The 27265-nt window shown below is 43.6% G+C and overlaps 1 protein-coding gene across 1 annotated transcript in view; it reads left to right on the forward strand.

The window, feature by feature from the left end:
• The window catches only part of CERT1 (ceramide transporter 1), a 540904-nt gene that overhangs the window by 387501 nt on the left and 126138 nt on the right, over positions 1-27265 (forward strand). The window contains 1 exon segment of the mRNA XM_030193269.1: positions 4730-4804. Within this exon segment, the coding sequence (XP_030049129.1) occupies positions 4730-4804 (75 nt within the window).

The following is a 27265-nucleotide window of genomic DNA, read 5'->3' on the forward strand; positions in this document are numbered from 1 at the left end:
GATTTAATAAAAATGGTAATGTCCACCCTTGTAATGTGGAGCAGATTAAATGGTGTGGTGGTACAGCTGAAATATTGTTCTACACTTAGTCTGGTGACATTGCATTGTATTGCAGGTAGAGAAGATGTGGGGATTTCTGATGTGCGGAAAGAAGTCAAATTTGAGTGTTCTGTTGGTCATCCAAAAAAAACAATCAAATTTTATAGAAACAGAATGTAAATCCATAGTTTTCAGGCCATTCAATGTAATGATCTGGTTCTCTAGGCACTTATCATTTCAAGCAATTGTTTGCAATTATAATCCTCCTCTTGAATATTTTAAGCAAGATAAGTGAGTCAGTTTCTAGATATTGGCATAAGACTGAAACGAAAGGGATGCCAAATAATATTAGACATGATGATTGACTGTAGCCAATGTCATTGTCCATTTTGTTATAGAAATGGGGTTAATATCTCTTGAAGCATTTCTTTAGAATAAGGTAAACTAAACAAGTTTAGAGGACAATACCTTGGAAAAGCAGTTTCATGATGCGATGAAGTAAAGGATTCTTCTAGAAATCAACTCTCAAGGAAATATTCAAATAGATACTATTAGCTTTCAAATCCCATTTGGTTAAATAATTTCCAGATGACGAAGTCCAGTGTTGGTCTGCTTTTTATTATACAGCATGACTTCAGGTTTGAAATGAATGAGGTTGGTTGGCTGTGTTCAAAATACAGAGAATGTATTACATAGTAACATAGTAGATGACGGCAGAAAAAGACCTGCACGGTCCATCCAGTCTGCCCAACAAGATAACTCATATGTGCTACTTCTTGTGTATACCCTACTTTGATTTGTACCTGTGCTCTTCAGGGGATGTTGCCACTCTTTGTGTTTCTAACAGCTACTTGCAACCTGGCTTGGCCACTGATGGAAACAGGATTCTGGGCTAGATGGACCACTGGTCTGACCCAGTATGGCTATTCTTATGTTCGTCCTTGGAAATTAATTTTCGGAAATATATTAATATGTTGGGATCTGCTTGGGTACATGTGACCTGGACTGGCCACTATTGAAGACAGGATGCTGAGTTTGATGGGCCTTATCTAACTCAAAATGGCTCTTCATATGTTCTATGCCTAGCAGCAGTACACACCACCAAAAGTTACCAAGGAAGATTTGGGTGGGAAATGGTATTTCAAGCGGACGAATCGGAGAAACTTACTGACTTCACGGTAAACCTGGAGGACATAATGGGGCAGTTCAGCAAACTGAAGAGTAGCAAATCTCCTGGACCAGATGGTATTCATCCTAGAGTACTGATAGAACTGAAAAATGAGCTTGCAGAGCTACTGCTAGTGATATGCAACTTATCCTTAAAATAGAGTGTGGTACCGGAAGATTGGAGGGTGGCCAATGTAACGCCGATTTTTTAAAAAGGCTCCAGGGGAGATCCAGGAAATTATAGACCGGTGAGTCTGACGTTAGTGCCGGAGAAAATGGTAGAGGCTATTATTAAAAACAAAATTACAGAGCACATCCGAGGACATGGATTACTGAGACCAAGTCAGCACGGCTTTTGTGTGGGGAAATCTTGCCTGACCAATTTACTTCAATTCTTTGAAGGAGTAAACAAACATGTGGACAGAGGGGAACCGGTTGATATTGTGTATCTGGATTTTCAAAAGGCGTTTGACAAGGTACCTCATGAAAGGCTACAGGGGAAATTGGAGGGTCATGGGATAGGAGGAAATGTCCTATTGTGGATTAAAAACTGGTTGAAGGATAGGAAACAGAGAGTGGGGTTAAATGGGCAGTATTCACAATGGAGAAGGGTAGTTAGTGGGGTTCCTCAGGGGTCTGTGCTAGGACCGCTGCTTTTTAATATATTTATAAATGATTTAGAGATGGGAGTAACTAGTGAGGTAATTAAATTTACTGATGACACAAAGTTATTCAAAGTTGTTAAATCGCGACAGGATTGTGAAAAATTACAAGAGGACCTTACGAGACTGGGCGGCTAAATGGCAGATGACGTTTAATGTGAGCAATTGCAAGGTGATGCATGTGGGAAAAAAGAACCCGAATTATAGCTACGTCATGCAAGGTTCCACGTTAGGAGTTACGGACCAAGAAAGGGATCTGGGTGTCGTCGTCGATAATACACTGAAACCTTCTGCTCAGTGTGCTGCTGCGGCTAGGAAAGCGAATAGAATGTTGGGTATTATTAGGAAAGGTATGGAAAACAGGTGTGAGGATGTTATAATGCCGTTGTATCGCTCCATGGTGCAGCCGCACCTTGAGTATTGTGTTCAATTCTGGTCACCGCATCTCAAGAAAGATATAGTAGAATTGGAAAAGGTGCAGCAAAGGGCGACTAAAATGATAGCGGGGATGGGACGACTTCTCTATGAAGAAAGATTAAGGAGGCTAGGGCTATTCAGCTTGGAGAAGAGACAGCTGAGGGGGGAGACATGATAGAGGTATATAAAATAATGAGTGGAGTGGAACAGGTGGATGTGAAGCGTCTGTTCACGCTTTCCAAAAATACTAGGACTAGGAGGCATGCGATGAAACTACAGTGTAGTAAATTTAAAACAAATCGGAGAAAATTTTTCTTCACCCAACGTATAATTAAACTCTGGAATTTGTTGCCGGAGAAAGTGGTGAAGGCGGTTAGCTTAGCAGAGTTTTAAAAGGGGTTGGACGGTTTCCTAAAGGACAAGTCCATAAACCGCTACTAAATGGACTTGGGAAAAATCCACAATTCCAGGAATAACATGTATAGAATGTTTGTACGTTTGGGAAGCTTGCCAGGTGCCCTTGGCCTGGATTGGCCGCTGTCGTGGACAGGATGCTGGGCTCAATGGACCCTTGGTCTTTTCCCAGTATGGCATTACTTATGTACTTATGTAGAGGGAACATTGATTCCATTGGTTGTTGGTTCTGTTTTTGGTATCTGGATGTCATTTATATCATTGTGAATCCATTAGAAATATCTTGTATTTTGACAAAGAATAGCTTCTAACCTGTAATTGTTCTTCGAAGTAGTTGTTTCTTAGATTTATGCACAACACACCCATCTGTTCTTGGTTGAATAATTATATATTCTGTTCTCTAGATCTATGCTTCCCAGTTTAAAAGGGACAGTTGACATTAATTTATAGCAGTTAGTAGTTAATTGGAATTCAGAGTTGTGGAAATGTTAATTTGAGAAATTCTTCCGGATAGCATAGGACAATTGGTTTAACCCATCAGTTTGAGCGTACATAGGAATATCTTCAGAAAGCAACAATTACAGGACAAATTAACTTCTGATGGAGGTCATTTGTGTCTGTACTGAAGCTCCATCCTCTACTGACAAGAAATGTGAATGTTTGCTAAGGGACAACCCTCAAGACTTTATTGCTACTAATAGTGATTGCTTCTGTAGTGCAGTTAGGCATCTGTAGCCCTTTACAGATACATAAGACAGTCTTTCATAGGGATCTTATAGCTACTCAAGTTTATTAAAAACTAGTAAAAAAAGCCCCGTTTCTGATGCAAATGAAACGGGGCTAGCAAGGTTTTCTTCTGTGTGCATGTGGGAGTGTGTGTGCCTCTGCCCTCTCTCCCCTCCCCCCTTTGAGTCCTTCACTGTTAGAGCCAGAGATTTGATTTTGTGCTCTGCTGTTTTCCTTCACTGACTGTTTGTGTTACAGAGAGGGCGGGGCAGACACTCATGGGGAAACCGGATATCTCTCCCCCTTCACACTTCCGGCTGGAGGCTTCATAGAACTTTGGTGTTGCCTTTTATATAGAGAGATTTACTATCCTGCCCAACAGATGAACCATCTGGGCAGCCTACAGTCTAAAAATATAGGGGTCAGGATAATGCTATTCTGACATGACAAAACAAAGTGGGTTTGGGGGTAGAACTACAATAGGAAATTGGAAGGGGGTGCAACACAAGAGGTCTGCATCCGTGTAACCAGGAATTTGCTTCTGAGGCTCATAGATGAGGGATGTCAAATAGCAAGAAATTAGCAAAAAGCATTCTTAAATAAGTCTTAAGGTTCATTTTAAATGGTCAAAACACACATATGATTATTTGATCAGAGCTGTGAGAGACCATTTTGTTTAAATGTCAGGTATGAATAGTATGTGAAACCATTTATTAAACTGTTGGTGTACAGTAAAAATCTGTTTCATAAAGGGTAATTGAAGTGGGCAAAACATTCTATAATTTTTAGTGCTGAAATTCCACAGCTTTTATATCAGGTTTCTTCATATTATATCTGTGATATTTCCATGAGTATCCTCTTTCTGAAATGTGTATCTCACCTGCAAAGTGATGAGAATATCTGATTGATACTTGCTTCGCCGTTAGTAATGCACACCGGTTATTTCAGAAGAGAAGAGATGTAGCAAGCTTTGGTCTTTAAAAAAATAAATATTGGGGGTTCCAATGTTGTATTTCTTGTAATCTTTTCTTAATGTTTCAATTTCAAGTGTGGACTGCCAAAACTGGTGATAACTGGTGGTGGTCTGCATTTTTACTAATCCTGATATTCTTTTCAAAGTCATTAATTAATGTGTAACAACTGAAGGATCTCGGCATTATTGACTCTGCTTGTTTCTTATTGATGCTTTTGTTTTTACTTTTCTTTTCTCCATTTTCTGGTGCATGGAAGATTGTTGATTGAATTTTCTATTGTATCTTTGTTCTGATTACTTGGTTTTTTTTCTTTATCTGTCTCTGTGATAGCCTTATAGTCGCTCTTCTTCCATGTCTTCCATTGATCTAGTCAGTGCCTCTGATGTACACAGATACAGCGCTCAGGTACTGTATGAATACACAGAATGGGGTTACTTACATTTATGTTATCTGTTTATTCTTAACCAACTCACTTGTTCCTCAGTTGTAAACTTGTGCTGACGAGTTTTTTGTATTTTGGCATTTGATTTGCATGCAGAATTAAAGTTTAGAGTGTGAAACATTTTTTGGAGGAGGGGGAATGGCTTTGTGCACAAAACAGTGCAATGCTGGCGCTTTTTTGTGTATTTTAAAATATGAAGACTCTTTAGTGAAAAAAAAAACTTTGCAAAACAGGCCATCTTTTTACTAAATTGTTGTGCAAGCCCACTTTGTCTATAAGTTTATGTAAATTCATTCAAAGCTCATTAATGTGGAAATGCATAAAAAGGTTTAACAGACTGGTTTTCAGAAAAGATAACTGTATTTAACTAAGGTATAATTCATTTTTTGATGCTATGGTAGGAATGATTAAAGGAGCTACTTACCCCAGTGTCTAAGGTCCTCCCTCTGAACCTCAATTCCCTGGTGGCCCTCCTGCCCTCCCCAGCTGCAATCCAGCTCTAAAAGTACTAAAAAAAAAAAAAAAAAAAAGTGCCTCTCCATCTGCTCCATCACCTTTCCCAAACCCACCTTTGGGCTTGGGGGATCTACCCTAGTCCCCCCTCCCCCAAACTGGTAGTTCCCCCATAAGAGGCATGTAGAATTAAACATGACCCGTGACAGTGCATACCACTAAGAATCAGCCTTCCAAATAAGGGAGCACTCCTTTTTAGTTATATATAATGTAGGCTTACTACTAGGGGTCAGGCACCATCACTTTTCCCAAAGGTGGAAATGAGGCAGAAGCAAGTAGGGATCACCACTGCCCTGTGTGGAGTGTGGGGTAAGTGAGAACATCTGGAGGAGGGTCAAGTAAGTACCTGAGTCTGTGGGCGGGGTTGGCAAAGATGGCATGGCTTGGCAGCGGCACTGTTTAACTTTTAGCCACAGACTGGGGCTCAGGAGTAGAGCATGAGCAGCTGCCTATCTGGGGAATCAAAGTTCCTCCTCCTCCTCCTCCCTTTCCTGAATGATGCTCAACAACCTGTGCAGTTAGCTCTTGCATTGATTCTTGCTATTGCACAAAGCAGAAAACAAGACATAAGAAACTTCTTATGAATGTTTGCTGTGGAATTTAAATGAACCAGAAATTTGTTTAAATTCTGTTGCAAAATCTTTCAGACAGCCACTAACCCACAAATGTTTAATTCGGTCCCTTTGAATACAAGCTTTTCCTCATATATTGTAATAATCCTTTTCTTTATTGAGTTATGGTATCTTCAGAATTGCATGGTCTTATTAAGAATTTCTAAATAAAGCAATATTTTAGCCTAACAGGCTGACTGTCAAGTTGAAATAATACCTGCTCATGTAGAGCACTAAAATATGATTCTGTTTACTCACAAAAGAAAATAATTTTAAATTAGTTATTTTCTCCATAATTTTATTTGGCATTTTTTTTAAAATTAGCAATCAAGCTAAACAGCACAAAAATCAAGCAGTGTAATTAATACTACTTAGTAACCCAAAACACTTATATACATCTGCAACACCATCAAAGCCACCAGGTAAGGGATCATGGATTTGATAGACATCCTTTCTGGGGTACAACCAAAGCGGTTTACATATACAATGAGCCCTAGTGGGCTCACAATCTGTTTGTACCTGGGGCAATGGAGGGTTAAGTGACTTGCCTAGGCTCACAAGGAGCTGCAATGGGAATCAAGCCTAGTTCCCCAGGTTCTCACCCCACTGCACTAACCATAGGTTACGTCTCCACTTCACACTCATGGTAATGAGATCACACTAAGGGGGCCTTTTCAAAAGGTGCACTAGTGTTTTTTTAGTGCGTGCTAAAAATTCACTTGCACTAAACACTAACAGCCAGATGCACTAAAGCCCCCGCAAAAAGCTCTTACCTTAGCGATCCTCGTTGCTGCGAACCGATTCTGAGAAAACCGGGCATGCATGAAGGAAATCGCATGCAAATGAGCTGCTTGCTGTTAGCTCATTTTGATGCGATTTCCTTCTTTGGGGGGGAAGCCAGTCGGTCAACTGAGTATGTGCAGATCAGCCAATCGCTAAGCGCAGCTGATCTTTCATACACGCACAGAAGCTGCATGTATGAAAGCCATATAAAACTTTTCTTTTCTTGAAAACTGCTGAGCAGCATACAGCATTGGGGAACTGTTGTGCTGCAAACAGACGAGGCAGCAAATCACTCCTCCAGTTGCTATGAGAAGTTCCTGCTGCCAGCCAGAGAAGCCAAACGCGCTGTGATTGGCTGCTGGAACACGAGGCGGAACAAACAGGAGAGCTCCGGAGTGGGGGATTTTTGTAGCTGAGCCGTGCAAAACTTTTTTTTTTTTAAACTGCTGTCTTTGAGGGGCAGCAAACTGTTCCATTAGGGGGAGAGAACAGTGGTGATTAAACTGCTTGCTACACAGATGGAACTTCCTGGTGTCCCCCTCCGGCAGTGTTGCCAGGTACTCGGCCCCGAAACCCGCCCAAAAAGTTCACACCCCCACCCCCGCCGTCATCAACCCCGCCCCCGCCGTCATTGGTCCCGCCCAAAACGTCACTAGCCCCACCTAAAACGTCATCTAACCCCGCCCAAAACATCACTAGCCCCGCCCCCAGCGGCCCGAAAAACCGTCCAAAAACCACCGAAAAAAACCCCAAAAACCAGCCCAAAAAAACGCGACCCGCAGCGGGCAAAATTTTCCCGCAGCAGGTCGCGGAAAACCGCCCAATTGGGCGGGAAAACCGCCCACTTGGCATCCTTGCCCTCCAGTAGTGAGTAGGCGGGACATCCCAGGCTGATGCTGTCCTATTGGTTTAGCCCCTGTCTGTGGAGGGGGACATCAAGAAGTTCGGATCCAATCAGTTCACAGCTCTAAAGTGATGTCATCAGGGAAGCCCTGCAGGGAGGAGGAGTTGGGACAGCAGCCAACCAATGAGAATCCATCTTCAGGGAGTTGGGTGTTCTAGGATGTCAGCAGTCCAATAGAAGGAAGCAGCAGGAACAGCTGGGGGTGGAACCAAGCCCGTTTCCCACAGACGCTGTTTCTTTGATGGACCCTTGCATTTGTGGTACTTTTATGCTTTACATTTCGGTACTGCCCGCCTCCCCCCCCCCCCCCCCCCCCCCCCCCAATTTCTTGCCAGTAAAATGTAATTTGAAAAAGAAACATATGGCATGGCTTTCATACACGCAAAGAAGCTGCGTGTAAGCTGGTATATATATTTTTTGTGCTCCATCTTCCCTGCCTTGTTTCTCCCCTTCTCCTACTTGCAATAATGAAGAACCAGCAGGTCTACACCTCCCATTAAAATTTCCATGGTAAAGGTAGGGACTGCTTTTGTGCATGGGGTCGGAAACGGTAGTGCATCGCATTCACATTACAATAGTAATTAGCTCATTATAATAGCTTTGCATTCCGTTTTCGTTAGCTGCTACCGTGACACGAAAATGGCTCGGAGAACCCTTTTGTGCATGTCCCGGTTTACTACTTACACGCTAAAGTGGCTAGAATCAGTTGAAAAACCACGTTGCTGGCTCGTTAAGTTTAGTGCATCTGGCCCTTAGATAGTTTATCCCCACCCCGTCCCTGTGGGTTGTTCCTTTGTCCCCACCCCATCCCCACAGGTTTTGTCTCTGTCCCGTCCCCGCAGGCCCTGTCTTCATCCCCATCCCCGCCCCATCCCTGTGGTCTCTGTCTTCATCTGCAGAAGCCTCGAACACTTACGATTTTGTATTTAAATGTTTTTTTTTTTTTAATATAAAAAGGAACAATATGCTGTGCAACTGTTGTGTATAAATTACAAATAATAATAATAACGAGCAACTAAAATAACCCTTCCAACTCCAACAATAGCTGACTTCTGCTACCCCAAGGAACCCTTATTCAACCTGTTAAAATGTCCAGGGGTACAAAATGCAACCTGTTCTGTATGGCCTAGAGGGGAGAAATATGCCCTATGAAGCACTGTTATGATTTTTTAAATCTGTAGATGAATAAGTCATCAACAATCTCATGATTCAGTCTAACTCTCCTGTCTTCCACAATCCTTCCTCCAACAGAATATTTCTTCTTATAGCATGTGCTGGTAGCAGGAATGTACAGGATTCCCCATGCAAATTTTGCTAGTTGTAGCCAGTATGTTGCTCGTTTTTCCAAAAAATCAAAATATCGTCTTCTGTGCTATCCAAACTGCTGTATCTGTTTATGGCTCTGCCAATTAATATTCCTCAATCATTCTTTACGTCCCTCACTAGAAAAGTCTTCTCATTTATCTGACATAAGAGACCCCCAGAGTAAATCGGAATATCCTCTATCAAGCTAGAAAAGATGGTGGTATGGGGGTTCCTAACTTTACATTATACTATAGGGCAACCCTGCTCCAAACTGTGGCAGTCTGGCAGAAGGGAGTCCCTAAACCTTGGTCATCTGTTGATCAACATTTAGTGGGAGGAGTTCCCCTTCGGGCCACTCCATGGCTCCCTTTGCCGACATTGCGATGAATGTTACCACGAGTGGGAGGTCAGACGGGGGTGGTGCTGGTAGCCTGGGTGCAGTGTAGAACCCACATTTTTCTAATCATTGATACCACTTAAAGACCCCTATCATGTGTTCTCCGGGCTTTCCCCAGGGTACATTTGACCCCACATACCAGAGATGGGCTGCATCCTCCCTCTGTGAGCTGGGTCAGCTCTGGGAAGAGGGGTAATGTACCACATTTGAAGTATTAAAGGATGAATATAGTTTGTTAGGAAGAGACTACTATCATTATATGCAAATAAAAGACTTTATCTATCACAGAACCAAATCAGAGTTAAAGTTGGTGGAAACTAAACTGGAAAGTGCATTGCGATCAGGTGCTTTCAAAGGAGGGATCTCTAAAATATATCAGGCTCTATTACATAGATCTCAACCTCTACTCCCTTATCAAAAAAAGTGGGAATCGATGTTATTGTCTACCTGTGAACCATCACAATGGGCAAAGACATTTAAACATTTAATGAGAAGATCAGTTGCCACTCCATTAGTGGAAATGGTTATGTTATTATATCAGTGGTACTTCACCCCACATAGACTGTCACAAATCTTTAAGACGGGATCAACAGCTTGTTGGCGCCAATGCAGGGGTCCAGGCACTTTTTGGCACATATGGTGGACATGCCCTACTATTCATAGCTTTTGGACTGCTCTTCATTCTCATCTCTAGCAGTGTACCCCAGCCCCCCCCCCTCCCCTCCCCATTACATCAGATACCTGCCTTTTTAATGTGTGGCAGCTGGGAGTCAAGAAGGAACTTCACCAGTTCTTATCTCATGTATATACAGCTGCTTGGATTTTGGTGGCAAAATGCTGGAAACAGACTACAGTAACAACTGTGGCTCAGGTCTTCAACAAAGTGAACTATTGTTGCCTTATGTCTAAGCTCACAGCTAAAAAACGTGGTCACCTTTTACAATTCTCAAAAATATGGACACATTATATGCGATGGCGAGATATTTCTGTATGAAAGATTGTGTTACCACAACAGTTTATTTCTTAATGGGTCACCATGACTGAAATCCTTGCCTTGCTATACGAGTTGAGTTAAGGAGGGGGGGATGGAAACTGTGACACCACCAAAACAACAATTTATTGGATCATTGTGTACGTTCTTGTTTTTGGTAACTTGAATAAATAAACTGTGGAAAAAAATATATATCATCGGCATCACTCAAACATAAATAACAGTCCAGTTCATTAACAGGTTTCAAAGTAGAAATGGTATTGGTGAATCTTGCAGCAAAGTAATAAATTTAATACGAATCAGAGAAAATTTTTCTTCACTCAACGTGTAATTTAACTCTGGAATTTGTTGCCAGAGAATGTGGTAAAGGTGGTTAGCTTAGCGGGGTTTAAAAAGGGTCAACTTAAATGATGCACTGTGCTCTGCAGACACTTGGAACTAGAGAGCTGCACGGCTTCCGTCCCCGCGGGAATCCCGCGGGGACGGAGGCAGTTCCTGCGGGGTTCCCGCGGGGATGGAACCAGTTCTGTGGGCTTCTCGTGGAAGTGTAAGCTGCACCTGCACCAGCCTCTCATCTACCGAATACCAATTTATTTGAGTGCTGTCTCTTCCTCCTCTTCTTCCTTGCTTTAACAGCATAAATGTGGAAAGTCTTCCATTAAGGAGGTGGTAGAGTCACAAATGATGACGGAATTCAAAAAGGCGTGGGATGAACACAGAGGATCTCTAATTAGAAAATGGAAGTTATATAAAAGCTAACCTTAAATGGCTGCATGTGTGTGGATATGTCAAGTGACACTTAGATGGCGACTCTGGCTGTGATGAACTAGAGCTGATACCTGGCAGACTTGTATGGTCTGTGTCTCATACATGGCAATCTGGTGTAGGATGGGCTGGAAAGGGCTTAGACAGCAACTTCAGTGGCTGGAACATAAGGACAGTGCTGGACAGACTTTTACGGTCTGTGTCCCACAAATGAGAACATGAATAGGCTGGAGTGGGCTTCGATGGCAACTCCAGCAGTTGGAACATAAGGATGGGGCCAGATAGACTCCTGTGGTCTTTGTTCCAGAAACACGAAAGACCATAATCAAGTATATAATATCACACTCGTTGATTTAATGATGAATTGATCATGAGTGTGACTATTGGGCAGAGTGGATGGACCGTTCAGGTCTATTTGTTGTCACTTACTATGTTACTGTTAATCCTCTTTGCTCCCAGGCTGGTGCACAGACCTCAGCTCTGACACAGGCACGAGAATCAGATGTCACCTGACCTACTGGCGCGTGCATGTGGCGTGAATGGACTCATTCTCAGCACACACTGCCAGTGAATCAGAGACAAATCTTACATGTGCGCACCAGAGTGTTCCAAGTTCCAACTTCTATTCCTTCCTTGCCTACAGTGCTGTGGCTCAAATCCAGAAAGGGAGCTGACTGGAACTTTCTTTTATGTACTATTAAATTCTTACGGGGATGGGTGGGGATGGGTTAAATTCTTGCGGGGACGGGTGGGGACGGGTTGGAATGGTTTTAATTTTTGCGGGGATGGGTGGGGACGGGTAAGATTCCAGCGGGGATGGGTGGGGACGGGTAAGATTCCAGCAGGGACGGGCGGGGATGGGTAGGATTTCTGTCCCCATGCAACTCTCTACTTGGAACCGTACAAGCACTATGAGGTCCAAGGAAGGCTTACATAAAGCCTGTAGTAATTGCTCTGTGTGTAGCATCATGATTGAGTCAAATGTGTTTATTGATACACATACGGACAAGATTTACCCTTTGTATTCTACAACTAATTGTGCTTCTGATAATGTAATATACATTATAAGCTGTCCGTGTAAATTATATTATGTAGGACAGACATCTCGTCCTAAGACACGATTGATAGAACACAGACACTGTATACAGGCTGAAAAAACACATGAACCCATGGTGTCTCACTGCTTAATGAAACATCATCAATTTTCAGAATTGAGGCGCATCATCGTGAAACAGATAAGAATAACTGAACGGAGGGGCGACATCAGACGATTAGTGAGACAAAAGGAGCAACGATGGATATTTTTGTTGCAAACTGTAATCCCTAAGGGTTTAAATGTGTCCATCGAATGGAAAGCATTTCTTTAATTGCATTGCATAAATGATTGGAGGAGGCGTCTTTGACGTCACACGCTGAGTATATAAGCAGAACGTTTGAAAAAGAAGCAGACCGCCATTTTTGTACCGGTGTGAAATGGAGACCATAAGTTGTCTAAGTTGCTTGGTTGTGTTTAAATTAAGGATTTCCCCTGAAGCAGCTATTTATTGGCGAAACAGGGTTCCCCTGTCGGGACTTTATGGGACTTTGTAGAATTACATAACTGGATTTTGAGACTACAAGAGTCCGTGGAAGAACCATCATCCAAGATAAGTAACAATTTCAGGTTACTTCTAATTGAATACAGCGTCTCAACCTATAGGTGTCTGTAAGGGTATAATGGCAGAGTTATTATAAATTAAATACTGTGGAGTGTTTTTTTGAGACTTATGATTAACTAGTAAAAAAGGCCCGTTTCTGACACAAATGAAACGGGCGCTAGCAAGGTTTTCCTTGGAGTGTGTATGTTTGGGAGAGTATGTGAGAGTGACTGTTTGAGAGTCAGAGTGAAAGTGTGAGTGTGTGAGAGAGAGAGTGAGTCTGGGTGCGAGTGTGTTTGTGAGAGAGTGTGTGTGAGAATGAGAGTGTGTGTATGTGAGACACAGTGTGAGAGAGAGTGTGTGTGTGTGGGCAAGAGAGAGAGTGTGTGTGAGACACAGATTCTCTGTGAGAGTGAGTGTATGACACCAAGCGAGTGTGTGAGTGACTGTGTGGCACATAGAGAGTGAATGTGATACTGTGTGAGACAGACTGTGTGAGAGTGAGAGTCAGAAAGACATTGTATATGAGAGAGAGAGTGTGAGCCGTGCCCTCCCAATCCATGGCCATCTGTCCCCTGCCCCCTCCATTCATCCTTTTCCAGCAATTCCCCTCTGTCCCTGAGCCCTGCCCTCCCAATCCATGGCCATCCATGTTTGTCTGTCACCTGCCCCCTCCATTCATCCCTATCCAGCATTTCCCCTCTCTGCCTGAGGCCTGCCCTGCAATCCATATCCATCCATGGCCATCTGTCCCCTCCATTCATCCCTATGCAGCAATTCCCCTCTCCCTGAGTCCTGCCCTTCCAATCCATGCCCATCCATGCTCCTCTGTCACCTGGCCCCTCCATTTTTCCCTATCCAGCATTTCCCCTCTCTGCCTGAGGCCTGCTCTGCAATCCATATCCATCCATGCCCATCTGTCCCCTCCATTCATCCCTATCCAGCAATTCCCCTCTCCCTGAGTCCTGCCCTTCCAATCCATGGCCATCCATGCTCATCTGTCACCTGGCCCCTCCATTTTTCCCTATCCAGCATTTGCCCTCTCTGCCTGAGGCCTGCTCTGCAATCCATATCCATCCATGCCCATCTGTCCCCTCCATTCATCCCTATCCAGCAATTCCCCTCTCCCTGAGTCCTGCCCTTCCAATCCATACCCATCCATGCTCCTCTGTCACCTGGCCCCTCCATTTTTCCCTATCCAGCATTTCCCCTCTCTGCCTGAGGCCTGCTCTGCAATCCATATCCATCCATGCCCATTTGTCCCCTCCATTCATCCCTATCCAGCAATTCCCTTCTCCCTGAGTCCTGCCCTTCCAATCCATGCCCATCCATGCTCATCTGTCACCTGGCCCCTCCATTTTTCCCTATCCAGCAATTTCCCTCTCTCCCTGAGTCCTGCCCTCCCAATCCATGGCCATCCATGCTCCTCTGTCCCCTGCCCCCTCCATTCATCCATTTCCAGTAATTCCCCTCTCTCCCTGTGCCCTGCCCTCCTAATCCATACCCATCCATGCTCCTCTGTCCCCTGCCGCCTCCATTCATCCTTTTCCAGCAAGTCCCCTCTCGCCCTTCCATGACCCCCCCCCTCGCATCAATGCTACTCTCTCTCCCATGTCCCAGCCTGGCCCGCCCTCTTCTCCCCCCCCCCTTCGCATCCATGCCTCGCATCCATGCCCCCCCCTTCGCATCCATGCCCCCCCACCCCTTCGCATCCATGCATCCCTTTTTTTTTTTTTTTATTCTTTTTAACTTTACCTCCGTGGCGGTTCGTGCAGCGAAGCGTCAGGGAAGGAGGTGGCGCTCCCGACGTCTAGCTTTCCCTTCGCTGTGTTCCGCCTTGTTTTGAAGGCGGAACACAGCGAAGGGAAGGGTAGACGTCGGGAGCGCCGCCTCCTTCCCTGACGCTTCACTTCCGGATTTGTTTGTTTAGACGCGAGGGCGGGGCAGAGACGGCTAGATGGCTTCACACCACGAACGCCACGAACCCTACAGCCAGGGACTCAGGGAGTGACGTCAGATGGCTTCAGAACGTCCTCATTAGAACGTTCACGGTGCGTTTTATTATATTAGATGAGGTGCCCTCATACAAAAGGCGTGTCCTTTAAAAACGAGGTGTTTCTGATATCACTGAGGTCTTTTTTTTTCTCCACTTTTTTTCATTGTTGCCTGCCACATTTACCCACAAACACCTTGATTATATTGTAGAATTGTTGGAGAGTTTTTGATATTATATTCTACATATTCCATGATTAATAGTGATTTCAATTACCCCAATCTTGACTGGATAAATGTTACATCAGGGAGCGGCAGGGAGATAAAATTCCTAGATGTAATAAATGACTGCATCTTGGAGCAACTGATCTAGAGAGGGAAACATTTTAGATTAACTCCTTGGTGGAGTGTAAGGCATAGTACAAGAGGTAATGGTGTTGTGTTGCTGGGAAACAGTGATCATAACATGATCAAGTTTGAGCTACTATCAGGAATGAAGCCACAAAAGAAATCAACTGTGTAGCAGCATTTAATTTTCGAAAGGATGACTATGCTAAAATAAAGAAAATGGTTAAAAAGAAGCTAAAAGGATAGGCTGCAAAGGTTAGAACATTAAATTAGGCATGGACATTATCTAAAAATACTATCTTGGAAGCCCAGACCATATGCATTACAAAGATGGAAAGAAGAGTAAACAGCCAGCATGGTTAAAAGGTGAAGTGAAAAAGGCTATTAAAGCCAAAAGAATGTCCTTCAAAGAATGGAAAAAGGACCCAAATAAAGAAAATAAGAAGTAACATAAGCACTGGCAAATTAGAGGCTAAGCATTGATAAAGAAGGCTAAAAGAAATTAATAGAAACGTGCCTCTGACACACAAACTCACAGTAACAACTTTTTCAGTTACATCAGAAACAGAAAGCCTGTGAGAGAATCCTTGGGACAGTTAGATCATGAAGGAGCAAAGTGGAACTCAGGGAGGACAAGGCCTTAGCAGAGAAACTGAATGATTTCTTTGCTTCGGTCTTTATGGAAGAAGATATAAGAGATCTCTAACTATTCCAGTAATACTTTTCAAGGGTGACGATGTGGAAGAACTGAAAGAAATCTCTGTGAACCTGGAAGACTTACTAAGCCAAATCAACAAATTAAAGAGGAGTAAATCACCTGGACCAGATGGTATGCATCCAGGAGTACTGAAAGAACTCAAACATGAAATTGCTGATCTGCTGTTAATCTGTAACTTGACATTAAAGTCGTCCGTAGTACCTAAAGATTGGAGGATGGCCAATGTGACGCTGATTTTTTTTTTTAAGGGTTCCAGGCTGATCTGGGAAATTAGACTGGTAAACCTGACGTCAGTGCCGCGTAAAATAGTGGAAACTATTATAAAGAATAGAATTACTGAACACATAAATAAATCTGGTTTAATGGAACAGAGTCAGCATGGTTCCAGCCAAGAGAAGTCTTGCCTCACCAGTTTGCTTCATTTCTTTACAGGCGTGAATAAACATGTGGACAAAGGCGAGATGGTTGATGTAGTGTATCTAGATTTTCAGAAAGCTTTTGCAAAGTTCCTCATGAGAGACTCCTGAGAAAATGACATGGGATAAGAGGCAATGTTCTGTTGTGGATTAGGATTGATTATTGGACAGTAAAGAGAGGGTAAGGTTAAATGGCCATTTTTCTCAGTGAAGGGAGTGAATAGTGGAGTGGCACAGGGAGCTGTACTGGAACCGGTTTTATTTAGCATATTTATGAATGATCTGGAAATCGAAACGAGTGAGGTGATGAAATTTGCAGATGACGCACAACTGTTCAAGATTGTTAAAACACATGTGGACAGTGAAAAATTGCAGAAAGACCTTAAAAAAACTGGAAGACTTGGCATCCAAATGGCAGATGAAATTGAATGTGGACTAATGCAAAGTGATGCACATTGGGAAGAATAATCCCTATTCCTTGCCAAACAGGACTATTACACCCAATTGACCAACTCTCTCAGCTCCAACCCCCGTCGTCTCTTCGCCACCCTTAACTCCCTCCTCAAGTGCCCCCCGCTCCCACCCCCCCCCCCCTCGCTCTCTCCTCAATCACTGGCCGATTACTTCCACGACAAGGTGCAAAAGATCAACCTTGAGTTCACTAGCAAGCCATCTCCGCCTCTTCACCCTTCAACCCTCTCCCTCAACCAACCAACCCAGGCCTCTATTCTATTCTTTCCTGACATCACCGAGGAGGCAACTGCTCGCCTTCTTTCCTCCTCAAAATGCACCACCTGTTCCTCTGATCCCATCCCCACCAACTTACTTACCACCATCTCTCATACTGTCACCCCCTCCATCTGTCATATCCTCAACCTCTCTCTCTCCACTGCAACTGTCCCTGACACCTTCAAGCACGCCATAGTCACACCTCTCCTTAAAAAACCATCACTTGACCCTACCTGTCCCTCCAACTATCGCCCCATCTGCCTCCTACCCTTCCTCTCCAAAATACTTGAGCATGCCATTCACAGCCGCTGCCTTGATTTTCTCTCCTCTCATGCCATCCTCGATCCACTTCAATCCGGTTTTCGCCCCCTTCACTCGACAGAAACAGCACTCTCTAAAGTCTGTAATGACCTGTTCCTTGCCAAATCCAGAGGCCACTACTCCATCCTCATCCTCCTTGATCTATCCGCCACTTTTGACAGTGTCAATCATGATTTACTCCTTGCCACACTGTCCTCAATTGGGTTCTGGGGCTCTGTCCTCTCCTGGTTCTCCTCCTATCTCTCCCACCGCACCTTCAGAGTTCACTCTCATGGATCTTCCTCCACCCCCATTCCGCTATCTGTTGGTGTTCCCCAGGGATCTGTCCTTGGACCCCTTCTCTTCTCAATCTACACCTCTTCCCTGGGCTCCCTGATCTCATCTCATGGCTTCCAGTATCATCTCTATGCTGATGACACCCAGCTGTATCTCTCCACACCAGACATCACCGCGGAGACCCAGGCAAAGATATCGGCCTGCTTATCCGACATTGCTGCCTGGATGTCCAACCGCCACCTGAAACTGAACATGTCCAAGACCGAGCTCATCGTCTTTCCACCAAAACCCACTTCTCCTCTTCCTCCACTTTCCATCTCAGTTGATAACACCCTCATCCTCCCCGTCTCATCTGCCTGCAACCTCTGAGTCATCTTCGACTCCTCCCTCTCCTTCTCCACGCATATCCAGCAGATAGCCAAAACCTGTCACTTCTTCCTCTTCAACATCAGCAAAATTCGCCCTTTCCTTTCTGAACACACCACCCGAACCCTCGTCCACGCTCTCATTACCTCTCGCCTTGACTACTGCAACCCACTCCTCACCGGCCTCCCACTTAGCCATCTATCCCCCCTTCAATCTGTCCAGAACTCTGCTGCACGTCTTATATTCCGCCAGAACCGATCTACTCATATCACCCCTCTCCTCAGGTCACTTCACTGGCTTCCAATCAGATACCGCATTCAGTTCAAGCTTCTCCTTCTTACCTACAAATGCACTCAGTCTGCTGCCCCTCACTACCTCTCTACCCTCATCTCCCCTTACGTTCCAGCCCGAAACCTCCATTCACAGGACAAATCCCTCCTCTCGGTACCCTTCTCCACCACCGCCAACTCCAGGCTCCGCTCATTATGCCTCGCCTCACCCTATTCCTGGAATAACCTTCCTGAGCCCTTACGCCAAGCCCCCTCCCTGCCCATCTTCAAGTCTTTGCTCAAAGCCCACCTCTTCAATGCTGCCTTTGGCACCTAACTCTCACCTCTCAGGAAATCCAGACTGCCCCAATTTGACTACCCCTATCGGACTGACTGTTCACTTGTCCTTTAGATTGTAAGCTCTTTGAGCAGGGACTGTCCTCTATGTTAAATTGTACAGCGCTGCGTAACCCTAGTAGCGCTTTAGAAATGTTAAATAGTAGTAGTAGTAGATTCATATTTACGGGTCCACCTTGAGAGTCAGCACCCAAGAAAGATCTAGGTGGTGGTGTGGACAATCCGCAGAAATCTTTGCCCAGTGTGTGGCGGTAGCCAAAAAAGTCAACAGGATGCTATGAGTTACTAGGAATGGGATGGAAAATAAGACCGAGTATACTATAATGCCTCTGTATTGCTCCATAGTGCGACCTCGCCTTCAGTATTGCATTCAGTTCTGGTCACCATATCTCAGAAAAGATATAGCAGAATTAGAAAAAGTTCAAAGAAGAGCAACCAAAATGATAAAGGGGATGGAACTCCTCTCATATGAGAAAAGGCTAAAGAGGTTAGGGCTCTTCAGCTTGGAAAGAGACAGCTGAAGGGGAGATATGATTGAGGTCTACAAAATCCTGAGTAGTGTAGAACAAATAGAAGTGAATTGATTTTTTTTTAATCTTTCAAAAAGTTCAAAGACTAGGGGACACTTCATTGAAATACTTTTAAAACAAATAGGAACTTTTTGCCAGAGGACATAGTTACAGCAGTTAACATATCTGGGTTTAAAAAAAGGTTTAGACAAATTCCTCGAGGAAAAATCCATAGTCTGCTATTGAGACAGACATGGGGAAGCCACTGCTTGCCCTGGAATTGGTAGAATGGAATGTTGTTACTATTGGGGTTTCTTCCAGGTACTTGTGACCTGGATTGGCCACTGTTGGAAGCAGTGTGCTGGACTAAATATTGGTCTGACCCGGTGTGGTTGTTCTTATGTTCTTATGCATAAGTGTTTTGGGTTTGGGGAAAGGTTTGTTTATATGCATACACAGTAGCTCTCAGATTCATGGTGGTTCCCTGTGTGAAGTTACACTCTTAAGTAGCTCCAAAGTTGTATTACTTGTTTTACCTGCTGTGGTGAAGGAACATAAAGGAAGAGTTGTGCTGGCCCCCTCAGTTCTGGCTGCTTCTCCTTTGCCAGGATCAATGGATATCTTGCAGGGAGGGCTCACAGGGTAGTTTAATTGGAGGGAAGGAGTTGTGCCTTCATATTTCTGATAGTACAGTGCAGCATGCTCCTCTAATGGATTCGACACTGACTTGTGTCGCTGGCACTTCAAGGTGACGACATGAACCCTGTGGTTTAGATGGAGAGATCTTAGGAGTCCTGACCCATGCAGAGGGGAGGGGGGTCTGGGCTCAAGGGCTCACGAGCGGGGTTGGAGTACAGCGGACAGATAACAATTTCTATTGAATATTCTTCAGACCATCAGGCATTTTATTTTTATTTTCAACCTTATTTGTAACACGTTTTCATATCAGTATACAATTTATCTTTTTATTTACCAGAGCTCCTTACACGAGATTTCTTTCTGGTAGCAGTTCAATAGACAGTTTTTTCAACAGACCATTGTAAAAGGTACACATACATTTAGCTCCTAGATAAAACATAATTTACCATTACTTTGGTTTACACAAGTTTTGCTATGGTTCATCTCACTGTACTAGCATTTACTAAGAACTGTTTCATATTGTATTATACTATGTATGAGTGTTGATCAAGGTGCAGAGATATTTACGTATATTCTTTTGTCTTAATCACATCTAATTTTCCCTATTAAGCATAAGTAATCTGCTGTTTTAATACATTTAAGATAGTCATCTGAACTTAAGTAGAATTGTTTTTTTTCAAACTTTCCTTAGCTAGGGTACATAACAATAGATTGGGTAGTTTTAAATCTGTAAAACCTAGGTCTTAGAAAGATTTCTTCGATTTATTGTGTTAACTGTTAGGCGACAGGTTCTTATAAACAGATGGTGTTAATATACATTTCTTTAACAGCCATAAAATGCCTGCATTATTATTGTTTATTAAATGTGTTTTTATATGTGCCTATTGATTTATTTAAGAAAAATTTTAAATGTAAGGTGGAATATACCTACATAAGAGAAGACTGTTCTTTTGTACATCACTTATTTTTATTAGTCATTTTCATTTCTAAGAGATACTGTGATTTTAAGTCAGTTTTATAATTGTTTTAATTTAGAACATAAAGACACCTGAGGCAGGCCAGTTGGCCAAAACATGGCCCTGTCGAGTCTCTTTGATTCACATTATTTATATAGACCTATCAATAAATTTGAACTTTTTAAACATTAAGGGGCATAATCGAACGGGGCGCCCAAGTTTTCATGAGGGTGTCCTCGCAGGACGGCCCTGCAAAGGGGCGGGGAAACCTGTATTATTGAAACAAGATGGGTGTCCATCTTTCGTTTCGATAATACGGTCGTGGACACCCAAATCTCAACATTTAGGTCAACCTTAGAGATGCTCGTCCCCGGTTTTCGGCCATAATGGAAACCGAGGACGCCCATCTCAAAAAGACCAAATCCAAGCCCTTTGGTCATGGGAGGAGCCAGAATTCGTAGTGCACTGGTCCCCTGACATGCCAGGACACCAACTGGACACCCTAGGGGGCAATGCAGTGGACTGCACAAATTGCTTCCAGGTGCACAGCTCCCTTACCTTGGGTGCTGAGCCCCCCAAAACCCACTCCCCACAATTGTACACCACTACCGTAGCCCTAAGGGGTGAAGGGGGGCACCTATATGTTGGTACAGTGGGTTTCGGGTGGGTTTTGGAGGGCTCACATTTACCACCACAAGTGTAACAGGTAGGGGGGGCCTGGGTCCGCCTGGCTGAAGTGCACTGCAGCCACTAAAACTGCTCCAGGGACCTGCATACTACTGTCAGGGAGCTGGGTATGACATTTGAGGCTGGCATAGAGGCTGGCAAAAAACATTTTAGTTATTTTTTTTTTCTTTTTTAGGGTGGGAGGGGATTGGTGACCACTGGGGGAGTAAGGGGAGGTCATCCCCGATTCCCTCCGGTGGTCATCTGGTCAGTTCGGGCACCCTTCTTTTTTCCATTATTGGCTGAGGATGCCCATCTCTTAATCATGCCCCAGTCCCGCCTTCGCTACGGTGCTGACACGCCCCTGTGAACTTTGGTCATCCCCGCGATGGGAAGCAGTTGAGGACGCCCAAAATCGGCTTTCAATTATGCCGATTTGGGCGACCCTGAGAGGAGGACACCCATCTCCCGATTTGTGTCAGAAGATGGGCGCCCTTCTCTTTCGAAAATAAGCCTGATTGTCTAAAGACCATTTCTTTGTGTCATCTTCGCTGTGTTCTTTGTGGTCATCACAAACCAATTCCATAGAATTCCTTGCAGAATGGGACAAAAGAAGCAATATCGTACTAGATGAGAGAGCACCCATACATGCCAAAACCTCACATAAACGCAACACAATCCCACGGTTCAACGATGAACTTAAAGAACTAAAAACACAATCCAGAAAACAAGAACGAGCATTAAGAAAAAACAAAAATTAACAAACATTAAATACATGGAAAGAAACACAAAAGAAATACAAACACAAAATAAGACAAACCAAAAGGAAACACTATAAAGAACAAATAGGTACCGATTATAAAGACACGAAGAAACTATACAAATTAGTGGACAATCTACTAGACACCAAAACAGTAACAACATTGAACGCAGACCTCCCACCTGCAGCTGAACTAGCCAAATACTTTGAAGAAAAAATCATCAACCTACGCAAAAACCTGCCTTAAGAAAACACCAACCTTGAAACCCTCATTAACAAACTAGATCCACACCCAGGAGAATCTCCAGCAGACCAAACCTGGACAAATTTCACCTATCTCACCGTTGAAACAGTGGCACAGGCAATTAGAAAGTTCTCCTCCACTCACTGCTTACTAGATACCTGCCCCAACTATATTATGAAAACTCCCCCTGAATGCTTCATTGAAGCTCTCACAGCCCACCTAAATTTCATGTTCCAGGAAGGTCTATTCCCACTAGACAAAGAAAACATTTTACTTGCACCCATTCCAAAAGACACCAAGAAAAAAAAACAACAAAATTACAAACTACAGGCCAGTCGCATCTATACCTTTGGCAACCAAGATGATGGAAGGCATAGTGACCAAACAGCAGAATACATCACCAAATTCTCCATACTGCATGAATCTCAGGCTTCAGACCCCACAATAGAACTGAAATAGTGCTACTCATGCTTCTGGCCAAATTCAAACAGAAAATCGCAACAGGCAAAAACTTCCTCCTACTACAGTTCGACATGTCAAGTGCATTTGAAATGGTCGACCACTATATCCTACTAAGAATACTCAGTAAGATAGGAATTAGAGGAAAAATACTTACATGGATCAAGGGATTCCTGATCACTAGGTCTTACCAAGTCAAATCAAATTCAAAAATCTCACAACCTTGGAAAGCAGAATGTAGAGTACTATAGGGATCACCACTCTCGCCTATACTATTCAACCTAATGATGATCCTATTAGCCAGATCCCTATCCAAACAAGACCTCAACCCAATCTTACATGCGGACAACGTTACAATTTTTATCCCTTTCAAAAATAACCCATCAGAAATCCTCTGAAATCACGAACAGCATGAACACCATGGAATCCTGGGCATCAGCCTTGAAGTTGAAACTCAATAGAGAAAAAACACACTGCTTTATTCTCTCACCCCACCACAATACTGAACATTTCACAACAATGCCTTGGGCTCATCTCTCCCAATCTCAGACAGCCTTAAAATCCTAGGCGTCACCATAGAACCGTGACCTTTCACTCGAAAACCAAGCCAAGGCCACTAGGAAAAAAAGGTTCTACACAATGTGGAAACTCGAACGCATAAAACAATACTTCCCAAAAGATATATTCCGCAGTATGATCCAAACAGTGGTTCTAACCCACGTGGACTACTGCAATAGAATCTACACAGGATGCAAAGATCAAATTTTAAGGAAACTACAAACAGTAGAAAACAGCATCCAGGCTCAGCTACGGAAAAACACGATTCGACAGAGCGAAACCTCTTCTCCAGAATCTATACTGGCTGCCAATCAAGGTTTTGTATAGCCTTCAAGATCTGTTACCTGGCACACAGAATAATCTTTGGCCTAGCACCGAGCTACATGTCCAAACTAATTGACTTACCAACTAGGAATACAAATAAATCAGTGAGATCGTACCTAACCCTTCACTTCCCCAGATGTAAGGGCCTGAAATACAAATCAACATATGACTCCAGCTTCTCCTTTATAATCACCAAGCTATGGAACACATTGCCAAAAGACCTGAAACTCATGGACAATTACCTAAACATCTGAAAAAAACCTAAAGACCCCCTTTTTCAGAAAGTTACAAAATAGACAGCAACAATACAAAACTGTTGTCGCTCAACCTACCTACACACCTACCACACTACCACAACAAAATCATGCTAAGCCCACCAGTCAGTACAAAGCATAATTACAGTCTTTCTAGCTAAATCCCCTACGGTATCTCAATAGTCCCATACAAACTCTTACTTTGGACTATGCAGTCTATAACCAATTGTACTATGCAGTCTGTAACCAGTTACGCCGGAATCTGTAACTATCTCTAAGGAACTATGTAAGCCACATTGAACCCTACCAATAGGTGGGAAAATGTGGGATACAAACGCAATAAATAAATAATATAAATAAATATTAGAGCCGAAAGAGAATCCTTCCAAGAATGGAAAAAGGATCCGAATGAAGAAAATAAGAAACAACATAAGCACTGTCAAGTTAGATGCAAAGCATCAGTGATAAAAGTTAAGAGAATACAAAGAAAACTTGCAACGGAGACAAAAATTATAGTAACACCTTTTTCAGGTACAAAAAGCCTGTGAGGGAATCTGTGGGACCATTAAATCATGAAGGAGTAAAAGGGGCACTCGGAGGACAAGGCCATTGTGGAGAGATTGAATGAATTCTTTGCTTTGGTCTTTACGGTAGAAGCTGTAAGAGGTTTTTACCTATACCAGAAATGGTTTTCAAGGGTGACGTTGCAGAGGGACTGAAAGAAATCTCTGTGAACCTGAAAGATATACTGAGCAAATTGACAAGAGTGATAAATCACCTGGACTAGATGGATACACCCCAGGGTACTGAAAGAACTCAAACATGAAATTGCTGATCTGCTATTAGTGATCTGTAACCTGTCATTAAAATCGTCCATAGTACCTGAAGATTGGAGGGTGGCTAATGTAATGCCAATTTTTTTTAAAGCATTCCAGGGGTGATCCATGAAATTACAGACCAATAAGCATGACTTCAGTACAGGGCAAAATAGTAGAAACAATTATAAAAATAAAATTACAGAACACTTAGAGAAACGTGGTTTAATGGGATAGAGTCAACTTGGGTTCAGCCAAGGGAAGTCTTGCCTCACCAATTTGCTTCATTTATTTGAAGGCATGAATAAGGGTGAGCTGTTTGATATAGTGTATCTAGATTTTTCAGAAAGCTTTTGTTCATCATGAGAGACTCCTGAGAAAATTAAAAAGTCATGGGATAGAAGGCAATGTCTTTCTGTTGATTAGGAATTGGTTATTGGACAGATAATAAAGGGTAGGGTTAAATGGCCATTTTTCTCAATGGAGGGGGTGAATAGTGGAGTTCCACAGGGATCTGTACGGGGACTGGTGGTGTTTAACATATTTATAAATTATCTGGAAATCGTAACAATGAGTGAGATGATTAAATTTGCAGATGAGACAAAGCTATTCAAAGTTGTCAAAACACATGCAGGTTGTGAAAAATTGCATAAAGACCTTAGGAAACTGGAAGACTGGGCATCTAAATGGCAGATTAAATTTAATATGGACATATGCAAAGTGATGCACATTGGAAAGAATAATCAGAATCATAGTTAACCAGAGAAATGGCAAGGACAATCAAGATCAAATATGCATATGTAGTATCGCATCATACCTTATGTTTTGAGTTTTATCTTGTTAGGCAGATTAAATTTAATATGGACATATGCAAAGTGACGCAAATTGGAAAGAATAATCAGAATCATAGTTAACCAGAGAAATGGCAAGAACAATCAAGATCAAATATGCATATGTAGTATCACATCATACCTTATGATTTGAGTTTTATCTTGTTGGGCAGATTGAATGGACATACAGGTCTTTATCTGCTGTCATCTACTGTGTTACTAGAAGTGAATGGGAATGGGTTGCCATCAAAGCGGTTTACATATTATATACTAGTGGCATGGCCATGGGGGCCTGGGCCCCCCAAATTTCCTGTGGGCCCCTGGTTTTGGGTTGGGGACCCCTACCAGCCAAGCTATTTGCTGCAGTAGTGGGTGAGGAGCGGCCGGGGGGGGGCGGTGGCAGGGTGGCAGACCAAAATGTGCCCCCTCACCTTGGACTCTGGCCCCCTCCCACCTCAAGGTCTGGTTACGCCCCTGTTATAGTAACATAGTAGATGATGGCAGAAAAAGACCTGCACGGTCCATCCAGTCTGCCCAACAAGACAAACTCATATGTGCTACTTTTTGTGTATATCTTACCTTGATTTGTAACTGTCATTTTCATGGCACAGACCGTACAAGTCTGCCAAGCACTATCCCCGCCTCCCACCACCGGCTCTGGCACAGATCGTATAAGGCTGCCCAGCACTATTCCCACCACTGGCTCTGGCACAGACCGTATGTCTGGCCAGCACTATCCCCACCTCCCACCACCGGCTCTGGCACAGACCGTATAAGTCTGGCCAGCACTATCCCCACCTCCCACCACCGGCTCTGGCACAGACCGTATAAGTCTGGCCAGCACTATCCCCACCTCCAAATCACCAGCTCCGCCACCCAATCTCGGCTAAGCTCCTGAGGATCCATTTCTTCTGAACAGGATTCCTTTATGTTTATCCCACGCATGTTTGAATTCCGTTACCATTTTCCTCTCCACCATCTCCCGCGGGAGGGCATTCCAAGCATCCACCAGTCTCTCCGTGAAAAAATACTTCCTGACATTTTTTTGAGTCTGCCCCCCTTCAATCTCATTTCATGTCCTCTAGTTCTGCCGCCTTCCCATCTCCGGAAAAGGTTCGTTTGCGGATTAATACCTTTAAAATATTTGAACGTCTGTATCATATCACTACTACTACTACTACTACTTAACATTTCTAGAGCGCTACTAGGGTTACGCAGCGCTGTACAAATCAACAAAGAAGGACGGTTCCTGCTCAGAGGAGCTTACAATGTAAAGGACGAAATGTCAAGTTGATGCAGTCTAGATTTCTTGAGTAGAGGTGTGGTGGTTAGGTGCCGAAGGCGACATTGAAGAGGTGGGCTTTGAGCAATGATTTGAAGATGGGCAGGGAGGGGGCCTGGCGTATGGGCTCAGGGAGTTTGTTCCACGCATGAGGCGAGGCGAGGCAGAAAGGGCAGGGCCTGGAGTTGGCGGTGGTGGAGGAGGGTACTAAAAGGAGGGATTTGTCTTGAGAGCGGAGGTTACGGGTAGGAATGTAAGGGGAGATGAGGGTAGAGAGGTAAGGAGGGGCTGTAGATCGAGTGCATTTGTAGGTTAGTAGGAGAAGCTTGAACTGTATGCGGTACCTGATCGGAAGCCAGTGAAGTGACTTGAGGAGAGGAGTGATATGAGTATATCTGTCCAGGCGGAAGGTAAGACGTGCAGCAGAGTT

The sequence above is a fragment of the Microcaecilia unicolor genome, chromosome 2 (genome assembly GCF_901765095.1).
Source record: "Microcaecilia unicolor chromosome 2, aMicUni1.1, whole genome shotgun sequence".
In the NCBI taxonomy this organism is placed as follows: Eukaryota; Metazoa; Chordata; class Amphibia; order Gymnophiona; family Siphonopidae; genus Microcaecilia; species Microcaecilia unicolor.